The 12,174-nt window shown below is 45.1% G+C and overlaps 1 protein-coding gene across 2 annotated transcripts in view; it reads left to right on the forward strand.

The window, feature by feature from the left end:
* CDCA8 (cell division cycle associated 8) overlaps positions 1 to 12,174 on the forward strand; it is a 44,086-nt gene that overhangs the window by 9,018 nt on the left and 22,894 nt on the right. For both annotated transcript variants that reach the window (XM_069756912.1, XM_069756913.1), the window contains exon 5: positions 6,042 to 6,108. In XM_069756912.1, coding sequence (XP_069613013.1) covers positions 6,042 to 6,108 — 67 coding nt within the window. The remainder of the gene's footprint in view (positions 1 to 6,041; positions 6,109 to 12,174) is intronic.

Raw genomic sequence — 12,174 nt, forward strand, 5'->3', positions numbered from 1 at the left:
ATGGCTATATAGAAAGGCTTTGACTAAAGCCAGATGATGGCCATTATGGCTGATTTAGCAGTAAAAGAGAAATCTTCATTGTATGTATAGATACGTAATCTCTCTAGCAATACCAGTTAAGGCCCCGTCTCACTTAGCGACGCTAAAGCGATCCCGACAACGATACGACCTGTCAGGGATCGTTGCTGCGTCGCTATGTGGTCGTTGGTGAGATGTCAAACAGTGAGATCTTCCCAACGACGCAGCAGCGATGCGGCGACCTGTAGCGACCTGTACAATGATGTCGTTGTGACCCTGTCACATGGCAGCTATTATGACGATTCAGACCTCGATGAGGGACGTCCTGTGTGACGTTGTAGTCACACAGGCGTGCATTTGCGTTGCCTTTTCCGCGCCCATTCAGTTCCGATTGGTGGTCGCTACTGCGTTCTGATTGGCAGCCTTGCCTTATGAGGCGACACAATAGCCCTTCGGTGGGAACGCATTTGAGACCCTAAATGATACCTACCGTGCACAAAAGGTGTCAGAAGAACCGTTGAAGAGTAGATAAATCGAAGAGGAGTCGCAGGCCGGAGAACTCTACAACGATCTGCAAACCACCACGCGGTCAGGAACAAAGGATGGAAGCGCTACTATGTCGCCTTCTGTTGACCGCCAATCAGAACGCAGAAGCGACCACCAATCGCAACTGAATGGGCGCGGAAAAGGCAACGCAAATGCACGCCTATGTGTCGGTGTCTGAGTCGTCAACGAGGTCGTTGGTAAGGTGTCAAACACAGCAATGTGTGCTACCCAGCGGGACCTCAACGATCAAAAAAAGGTCCAGGCCATTCCGACACGACCAGCGATCTCACAGCAGGGGCCTGGTCGCTGCTACATGTCAAACATAGCGAGATCGCTACTGAGGTCGCTGTTGCGTCACAAAACTTGTGACTCAGCAGCGATCTCGCTAGCGACCTCGCTCAGTGTGAAGTACCTCTTAGGACTGCGTTAAATCATAGCACTGCAGGTATTAATTAGATGCACCTGGCTAGCTTTAACTAAAACCAGGGCCCCTTGTCACTAGAGGTGTGTCAGTCTGCTGAATGAAGCAGTCAATTGTGCTGAAGCTGGTGAGTGTCTAGACAAAATGTTTAGAATTGAGTCCTCAGTGGTTGATACCTTTTTAATGGCTAACTGAAAAGATGGTAACAAATTGCAAGCTTTCGAGACTACACAGGTCTCTTCATCAGGCATAGACTAAAGCAAATTCTGAAGAATCACATATTTATACACAACACAGCTCAGAACTGTCATTATGGGAGAGTGATAAGTGATAAACAGTTGTGTCCATAAATATTGGAAAGTTCCTAGATTAGGAGTGAATGTTTTGTTGTCCTGATTGGGGTCTGGTTCTGTTATGATGACCCCACATGGTCTGAAGTGCAAATTCCTTAATTGATGTAAAAAGACATACCGTATATACTCGCGTATAAGCCGACCCCGCCCCCCTTAATTTTGCCACAAAAACTGGGAAAACTTATTGACTCGAGTATAAGCCTAGGGTGGAAAATGCAGCAGCTACCGGTGAATTTCAAAAATAAAAATAGATGCTCCATACCATTCATTATGGGCTCCATATAAAGCTGTGCCACATATAATGCTGTGCACCGTTCATTATGGCCCCATAGATGCTCCATATAAAACTGTGCCATATATAATGCTCTGCACCGTTCAGTATGGCTCCATATAAATCTGTGCAATATAGAATGCTCTGCACCATTCAGTATGGCCCCATAGATGCTCCACATAAAGCTGTGCAATATAGAATGTTCTGCACCGTTCATTATGGCCCCTGTTATGAACTGGTGGTTTAGGAGCAACATGGGACGAGCTCTGAAGGAGGTGGTACCTGTACTGACCGCAGTCCCTAAGCTCAACACAACACTAGAAGTAGCCGTGGGATGCCCCTTTCACTCCCTAGGCACCTTGTCACAGCCTGAGAACTAACTACCCCTAAAGATAGAAACAGGAAAACTATCTTGCCTCAGAGAAAATCCCCAAAGGATAGATAGCCCCCCACAAGTAATGACTGTGAGTGGAGAGGGAAAAGACATACGTAGAATGAAACCAGGATGTAGCACAGGAGGCCAGTCTAGCTAGATAGATAGGACAGGACGGAATACTGTGCGGTCAGTATAAAACACTACAAAAAATCCACACAGTTTACAAAAATCTCCACACCTGACTAAAGGTGTGGAGGGTAAATCTGCTTCCCAGAGCTTCCAGCTTAACTGAATTAATCCATACTGACAAGCTGGACAAAACATAGAATGCACAGAACGAATAAGTCCACAACATGTGGACAGAAAAGAGCAAAGAAAGGACTTATCTTTGCTGAACTGGTCAGTATATCAGGGAAATCCAAGAGAGCCCAAGAGCAGAACTCACAAAAATGCCACTTACAACCACCGGAGGGAGCCCAAGAGCGGAATTCACAACAGGCCCCATAGATGCTCCATATAAATCTGTGCAATATAGAATGCTGCTGCAATAAAAAAAAATGACATGCTCACCTCTTATATTCCTAACTTTAATGAGCGGTCCCACGTGACCGCTGAACAGGGGAAGAGCTGCGGCACTGAAGACCGTGGGACGGGCAGGGGGAGCGCCGGGACTAGGTGAGTATGCGACAGTCCTCTCACCCGCCGACCCCACCGCCGATCATGACTCGAGTATAAGCCGAGAGGGGCACTTTCAGCCCAAAAATTTGGGCTGAAAATCTCGGCTTATACTCGAGTATATACGGTAAATCCATGCGACACATTCATTCCTGCACTAAGTGTGTCTAAGGTCGTCATAAGTTTATACTCCCAGATTCCCCTGTCTCTCTGAGATTTGAAGCTACCTTTCAATACAATTATTTTCTGGTCTATGGTGCTAGTGCAGCGCCCCAGAGACCTGGTCGTTGCAGTAACGTCGCTCTGCCACTAGGGGGAGTGATGGTACGTCTGATGGCACTAAAGGAGTTCACCTGACCAGGTATCACCAGCACACAGTACACTTCACACTCCGGCCACTAGGGGGAGCAAAAGGTTCTATTTATTAGGCCACTCCTCACACTGGTAAAACTAGGGGTTGGATAGGAAGTTAGACAGAAGCTGACTGGGTTTTGCCCAGGCAACATCCCGTGGCAGGGGGTGATGCAGGGGAGACTTCAGGGGAGTCCCTGTCAGGCGTGGGAACCTGGCAGAGACTTAGCGACAAGAACAGAAAGCAACGGAACCGCGCCTGCACTACCTTGCGGCGGTATCCTTAGAAAGGACACAAAGAGAAGGATATTGTAGACAGTGAGAAACGAGATCAAGCACAAAGGAGAGCCAGTAGGAGTCGTGCCCCGAGAACGGCAACATCCTACTGAGGCGGGTATGCCGGTGGCCGGAACACCGAGGAAGTAACTGACTTTATGCCTTACTTCAAATACCGCAGGACAGTTAATTATAGGTTGGCTGTCTACCATACATCACCTAAGCAGACATAGGGGGCAACCATGGAGAGGGGCATCTCTAGGGTCCCAGAATAGCTCCGAGCCTTCCCATCAAACGGGTGCGTCCTAGCTATAACAAACTTGGGGGACGGAGAGAGAGAACGAGAACAGAAGTTGTGAGGACTATCCCGAATGCTCAGCAGGGAAGCACTACAACACACAGGCGCTATTGGTAGGCAACGATTTCCACCTGCAAAGGGAACTCTGGATGTGCCTTCGGACCGGCCGGTCTCAGACAGCCCTGTTGACAGTGCTCTGGATTGAGGATCCTGAAGCCTTCAGTAAAGAGGTAAAGAGACTGCAACCCTGTGTCCTCGTTATTGTCTGCACCTCACACCATCACCATCCACAGTACTGGGAAGCCCTGGGGACATACTTCACCTGTGGGAAGGTATACCATCTAGCTGCCATCACATCACCCCAGTGGACCCCAAGCAGCGTCGGTCACCCTGACCGAATACTACAGGTGGCGTCACGGAACTTTGACAGACTTGTATCACCTTTTATTGGACGCCCCTTAGCAGGGTCACGGACCGGGTCCAGCCACCGTGACAACCCCAGAACTGAGCCAGAGAGGACCGGTACCGAGTAACCCGCAGCCCTGCGTCTGGGGGCACTCCACTATGATCAGGCTTACAAAAATATTTGGCTACAGGTAGATCCATTCTTTTTTCTTTTATTGTATGGTGTGAGAATTTATCCTTGTTCTCAGTTTTTGCTCTGTCTCCCCAACATACAGACCCCCCAGTTGGACATTTAGTACAAATAATTAAGTACACCACATTAGATGTGATGCAGACAAAATGTGAGCTGTAGCTGGGAGAGAGACAAGCCAATTTCTCTCTGAATGGAGACTGCACGGGTCAGCTAGGAAAGCTGAGCAGTCTGTGTGTTGAAGGATATATAAGTAGCATTGGACCTAAAACTTAACTTTTTATTAAACTCTAAAAAGACAAACAATGTGATAAATCTCCACATTGCGGAGGTTCTGTAGGGTGCCAACCTCTGTGTTAGGTAGGATCACAGGAGCATAGAGCATGAATAGTGAACAGCACAGTTTTTTTTCACCAGGGCAGTGGTATCTCTGGCAGATTTTTATAAGAACATATGGAAGTTCCATTTGTGCACATTAACGTATCTTTACATTTTTTTTTTCTTGGTTTAAACTCATGAAAGTAGCCTAAGCAAGACAGAGTTGTTAATATTTGTTTTGTTAATACGTTTGTGTGTTGACATCCCCCGTACATATCTATAATGTATGGGGTGTTTTCTAAGTGCTCGGATAAGATTTAATTCCCTATTGAAGTATTTTCATCCCGGCATTGCAATCATATAATTATAACACACAAAATACACCCGCTGTCCCTGTTGAATTAATGAGTCTTTTTTTTTTCATTGGGACATCACGCTGTCCAGTCGTGCACAGGCGCAACAATAGCATCTGCGTGTCACTACTAGGAAGTGTGCACTCCACCTTCTGCACAGGCGCATAGTGTGCGCTTCAAAGACATTGGGTTCAGTGTGAGGTGTGCCCGGAGCTGAACACTGCTCAATGAACTGTGTATTTTCTGTGGCACCTTTGTGCCTGGAAGAAGCTGCTTCTGGTTTTGAATCCCTTAATTTTATGAAAGCAATAAAACTGCACCTGCTTGGGCCAAGCCGTATTGCCTATGTGAGCCTACCTAATGCCTACAAAAAGGCGTGCTCTCTCTCGCGCTCAACGCATGCAAAAACGTATGGTTTTGTGACGCATGCGTCCATTTTTGGCTTGCTTTTGGACGCAAAAAAATATGCAACTTGCTGCGTCCTCTGCGCCCTGACGCTTGCGCCAAAAATGACGCGTCAAAACGCAAGACAACGCATGTACATGCGCCCCCATGTTAAATATAGGGACGCATGCGTCGCCGCGGCTGCGCCCGACGCAACGCTAATGTGAACGTAGCTTTAGTCTTCGTGTCTCCCGAGTTCTCCATTTCTATCTTATAGAATAGAAGTGGGTAGCAGCTTGTACTCACCTCCCTGCAAAGTACTGTGTTAATTATTGTCAAACTTTATTTCCAGTTACTTAAGGTTGATGCCGGCCAATTATCAGCTATTATGACAGGGGAGCTAATTTTACTTATAATGGATGTAATGTTCCCTGGCACGCTCAGGCCAGATCTTAAGTTATAATGTAACTGTCCTAAAAGCTATTACAATCACACATTACTTGTCTGAAGTAATTAGCGTTCTTTAGATAAGCCTGTTATCCTTTCATTGTAGAATGTTGTGTTCGCCAGGCATAGCCAATTAAATGTCTTTTCACTGGACTCTAAATTGAGGTTTTGCGCGAGAGTTATTGTGATTGAAGCCCTTGGAGTGCAGGTTATTTTCAGTGTTTACAGCAGTATGGTGTGTATGAGGGGTATAGCGAGTCTTTTAGTGTTTAGGGGTCAATACGTTCAACAGGGTAAATCTTATAAATGGCTGCGATTTAAAAACGGTCAATTGTTTTATCATGGTCTGTTTGCATCAGGTGAATGCGGACATGGAGCAAGCAACATCAAGCGTTTCTCAAGCTCCTTTTAAGCCGGCCAGGAAAGGTCAGTATATCCTTTCAGTCTGTTCAGGAATATATATTTATTATATTGACCTGTCCTAGTGGGTTACAATTGCATTCTAATATCTACCTATCGTGTGTGTAAGTTATACATGTAATATATATTACTGGCGTTTGAAAAGGATTTATCCCAGAATTTCAAGGTGTGTTTTTTTTTTTTTTTTTTTCTCTAATGAGCTTACAACGTCAATGACCTTACTTTAGTGTGTTGGTCCTCCGGTTCCTAAGCTGATCATCCTTCTAGCAGTAATAGAAGAGGGTAGTGCTTCATTGCCACTGTGACTACTACTTTACCCAGAAGCTAATGGTCCTCTGAGTAAGCACCGTGTAACTTATGCCGCATTCACATGACCGTGTATCACGTTTCAAGCACGTATAAGTCAGGAAAATAGCGGTCTATTGGGGGGCGCTGTGAGGGCAACAAGGGAGTGAAAAGGGAAGCGGGATTCAACGCAGCTCCAGTCGTGCACCTTCTAGAAGGAGCAAATAAAACTTGGAAAAACAAGCACGGTCACAGGAGCGCTGAAATGAAGCTAGGACAAGAATATTGTGGTTTACACCAATATTCTTGTCCTGGCTTCATTTCAGCGCTCCTATGACCTTGCTTGTTTTCCCCAGTTTTATACGGTTCAAGCATGGGCTGTGTTGCACAGGCTGGCCATGGGTCTCCTGACCTAAACTCGACAGCCTCATATCCAGCCTGCGAGTTTGTCAAGTTTGGGTCAGAGATCCACGGACAGTCCACGTATCGCTAACTATACTCAATGACGCACTGATGTCTGAATGCGGAATTACTCTTCGCCTGCTTGCCTCATGCAGTGAGAAAGTGAACCCAGACAGGCACTGTCTTGCTACAAAGGGAAAGAGCTTTTTGAGAAACATGCAGCCCTGATACATTATTGCATTTGTACCAATTTTTTTTTTAAGTCGTTTTTTTTTTTTTTTTTTCTATACTGCACCTTTTTTACATATTTTAGGTGAATTTTTACATTTTTAGCCTTTTTTTTTTTTGACCAATTCGTTATTTGCAACTTTTTAAAAAGATATTACATTTTTGCCCAGATATGCTCTAATATCCCACTAGAGTGAATTTATATTTGTTAAAGAGATTCTGTCCCCTAATTTTGGCCCTATAAACTGCTGCCTCCGCCATCAGGGGCTTTTCTACAGCATTCAGTAATGCTGTGGATAAGCCCCCGATGTAACCTGAAAGATAAGAAAAACAAGTTAGATTATACTCACCCAGGGGCGGTCCGGTCCGATGGGCATCGCAGGGCTGGGTCCGGCGCCTCCCATCTTCATACGATGACGTCCTCTTCCTTGCTTCCTGTCATGTCTCCTGCGCAGGCATACTTTATCTGCCCTGTTGAAGGAAAATAAAACCAGTATACTCCCTGTTCCCATGTAATCCATTTAATAACAAGTGTCCCACGACGATCTCTCGTATAGAGCTGTCAAATCAGAAGTTGTGACTGCTCTACAGGGGCTCCGGTGGTATTGACAGGAGGTATCCTCCAGCATTGTATCACTCCGTCACCTAGAGGTCACTGGAGTTCGTCCTGTCACTTGTGGCACCGCTGCGTGAGAAAATTCATGCAACTAGTGCCGTAAAGTGAGAGCACGAACTCCGATGAACTATACTGCAGGAGTATTATCTCAGGTCAGTGTATCATCGGAGGCCCCTGTAGAGCGGTCACATCTCCCTATGTGACAGCTCTACACGGGAGATCATTCATCGTGGGAAAGTCATTATTAAATGGATTACTTCGGAACAGGGAGTGTTTGTGTTGGTTTATTTTTTTTTTTGCAGGAGAACGAGGGCGTCACAGGAATTAGGCGTATAATAAAACACCACACAGTTCCCCATATTTATTTCATTAAAAGACTTTATTCTGTCTGTCTTTATTTAAGATAAAAATATTTATTTAAGATAAAGGTATTTATCTATAGATAGAGCGATAGATATATCTACGTGTGTGTGTGTGTGTAAACATTATTCTTCAATGGAGTATGTAAAAGAAGAGGATGGACAAAGAAATTACATCACAATGCTTTTTGTTTTTGATAAATGATATATCTTTATTTAGCTTACAAAAACGCATACAAGTCCGCATGAAAATCTGCATCAAAAACGCATCAAATCTGCGGATTTTTAATTGCGTTTTCTGCGAAGAGAGGAAAATTCCACAGGCAAATCCGCAACGTGTGCACATACTCTGAGGGGGGTTTAACAAAATCATGTATGCATTTTTGATAACGGGATATATTTGCAGATGTTGTTCACATTTACAGGACATTAAAGCCATTGTTTGATTATGGAAAATATCAATTTAAAGGGGTTAATCCATTAAATATCACTTCCAGTTTGTAGATCTACTATATAATTGTCTACGGGTCACTTCCGTCTTTCTGTCTGTCTCGGAAATCCCAAGTCGCTGATTGGTCGTGGCAGTTTTGCCGCGACCAAATCGGCGACGGGCATAGTCCGGCGGCAAAATGGCTGCTCCTTACTCCCCGCAGTCAGTGCCCGCTCCATAATCCCCTCCAGTCAGCACTCACAAAGGGTTAATGGCAGCGTTAACGGACCGCGTTATGCCACGGTGTAACGCACTCCGTTAACGCTGCTTTTAACCCTGTGTGACCAACTTTTTACTATTGATGCTGCCTATGCATGTACTCAATGCATCGGTAAATGCCTTGGCTGGATCCGGGGGGCCGACGGAGGGTGAGTATCTAACTATTTTTTTTAATTTAATTCTTTTTTTAACAGGGATATGGTGCCCACATTTGCTATATACTACGTGGGCTGTGTTATATACTACGTGGCTGTTACATACTACATCTCTGTGCTATATATTATGTGGGCTGTGCTATATACTACTTGGCTGTGGTATATACTACATGGCTGGGCAATATACTACGTGGGCTGTGCTATATTTCTCTGCTGTATCTGTGCATCATGAACCATGGTATTTGTTAGAGGGGGGGCCCACTGAGACTCTTTCGCCCGGGGCCCTCAAAAACCTGGAGCCGGCACTGGCTTCACTGAACAATCAGCGACAGGCGCAGTCCGCCCGTGAATTGGCGCGGAATTTGAACCACGCTTCGCTAATTGGTCGCGGCCGGCCGAATCCTGTGTGTAAATTACATTATTCTGAAATCTTTATAAATAGACTACATACATATTCTAGAATACCTGATGCGTTAGAATCAGGCCACCATCTAGTTAGTTTATAAATAAGGAATGTTTGATTTTTTTTATTTTTTTTTAATGACTGGTGTAAGAATTGTCCAGTGAAGTTATACATTTTATTTAGTTTGATGCCATGTGCTGGTCACACGTGCTCAGTCACTCTTGGCACAGTTCTGATTTCTGCCCAGCATAGTTTCTGTAAGAAGTGACTGAGCATGAGCGGCCGGCAGTACTCTGCTTAGAAGGAGCCGCATATTGCTTTACACTTTGATTTTCACAGAAAAGACATTCAAGACTGGCATGTTGTCCTTATGAAGTTTACCAATCAGGACCTCTTTTAGATGAATAAATATGTGGACGCTTTCCTACCTGAGCGCTCCTTCACAAATGCCAATTTAATTGACAAAAATGTTTTGTCTGGACAAAACGCTGTATTGCCCTGCTTATTAAAAAAACTAGATGGCGGCCCGATTCTGACGCTGGGGTATTCTAGAATATGTATTTATGTATGTATATAGCAGCCACATAATATATAGCACAGGCCACGTAGTATATAGGAGCCATGTAGTATATAGCAGACAAATACTACGTGGCCTGTGCTATATATTATGTGGCTGCTATATACATACATATTCTAGAATACCCGATGCGTTAATACAGGCCACACAATATATCAGTGGCCACGCAGTATATAACACAGCCACGTACTATATAACACTGCCCACGCAGTATATAACAGCCACGCAGTATATAACACAGGCCACGCAGTATATTGCAGCCACGTAGTATATAACACTGCCCACGCAGTATATAGCAGCCACGCAGTACATAACACAGCCCACGACGCAGTACATAACACAGCCCACGACGCAGTACATAACACAGCCCACGACGCAGTACATAACACAGCCCACGACGCAGTACATAACACAGCCCACGACGCAGTACATAACACAGCCCACGACGCAGTACATAACACAGCCCACGATGCAGTACATAACACTGCCCAGGTAGTATATAGCAGCCACGCGGTATCTAACACAGCCCACATAGTATACAGCAGTGTGGGCACCATATCCCTTTAAAAAAAAAAAAAAAATTAATTAAAATAAAAAAAGTTATATACTCACCCCATGGGATCCACCGAAGCTCCGGCGATATGAGCGTGGCTGCTGCCATCTTCCGTTCCCAGGATGCATTGTGAAATTACCCAGATGACTTAGCGGTCTCGTGAGACCGCTAAGTCTTCTGGGTATTTTTGCAATGCATCTCTGGGAACGGGAGATGGCGGCCGGCGCGAGCACATCGTCGGACAACGGAGGGTGAGTATAGCAGGGTTTTTTTTGTTTTTGTTTTTAACATTCGATCTTTTTACTATTGATGCCGCATAGGCAGCATCAATAGTAAAAGGTTGGGGACACACAGGGTTAATAGCAGCCGTTACAGAGTGCGTTACCCATGGCATAACGCGGTCCGTTACCGCCGGCATTAACCCTGTGTGAGCGGTGACTGGAGGGGAGTATGCGGGCGCCGGGCACTGACTGCGGGGAGTAAGGAGTGGCCATTTTCTTCCAGACTGTGCCCGTCGCTGATTGGTCGCAGCAAATCAGCGACTTGGATTTCCATGACAGACGGAGGCCGCGACAAATGAATATCCGTGACAAAGACGGAAGTAACCCTTAAGGTACCGTCACACTGAATGATATCGCTAGCGATCCGTGACGTTGCAGCGTCCTGGATAGCGATATCGTTTAGTTTGACAGGCAGCAGCGATCTGGATCCTGCTGTGCCATCTTTGGTCGGAGCATAAAGTCCAGAACTTTATTTCGTCGCTGGACCTCCCGCAGACATCGCTTAATCAGCGTGTGTGACGCCGATTCAGTGATGTCTTCACTGGTAACCAGGGTAAACATCGGGTTATTAAGCGCAGGGCCGCGCTTAGTAACTCGATGTTTACCCTGGGTACCAGCGTAAACGTAAAAGAAACAAACACTACATACTCACATTCCGGTGTCTGTCCCCCGGCGCTGTGCTTTCCTGCACTGGCTGTGAGCGCCGGCCAGCCGTAAAGCACAGCGGTGACGTCACCGCTCTGCTTTACGGCTGGCCGGCGCTGACAGTGCAGGAAAGCACAGCGCCGGAGGACCAACACCGGAATGTAAGTATGCAGTGTTTTTTTTTTTTTAAGTTTACGCTGGTAACCAGGGTAAACATCGGGTTACTAAGCGCGGCCCTGCGCTTAGTAACCCGATGTTTACCCTGGTTACCAGGGGACCGGCATCGTTGGTCGCTGGAGAGCTGTGTAACAGCTCTCCAGCGACCACACAGCGACGCTGCAGCGATCGGGATCGTTGTCTAGATCGCTGCAGCGTCGCTTAATGTGACGGTACCTTTAGACAATTATTAGATAAAAGCTAGAAACACAAAGTGTGTGTGTATCTATCTCTATCTATTTATCTCTATTTATATCTATCTATCTATCTATCTATCTATCTATCTATCTATCTATATCTATCTATATATCTGTAATTCAGAGCCAAAGGAGAGGATAATTGGTATATGTGAGTATATATGTATATCTGTCTGCAGAACTACTCTAATGGATCATTTGATGTCAGGCTTAATATATATTTTTTTTATATTTTGAGACTTTTCAAACATGTAACAGATTTAATAACCTACAAAAATTCTCCACCAAGTATGATAATTACTCAACTCCCCTAACAAAACAGAAAATATAACCTAAAAATAAATGTCTATCTAATAATATCAATATAAATATGAAAAGAAATCTAAATCAAGAAAGACATTAAGGGGATAACCAAAGTAATAAAATAATTTATGAAATGGTCAACA

This window comes from Ranitomeya imitator, chromosome 3 (assembly GCF_032444005.1).
Source record: "Ranitomeya imitator isolate aRanImi1 chromosome 3, aRanImi1.pri, whole genome shotgun sequence".
NCBI classification, from domain to species: domain Eukaryota; kingdom Metazoa; phylum Chordata; class Amphibia; order Anura; family Dendrobatidae; genus Ranitomeya; species Ranitomeya imitator.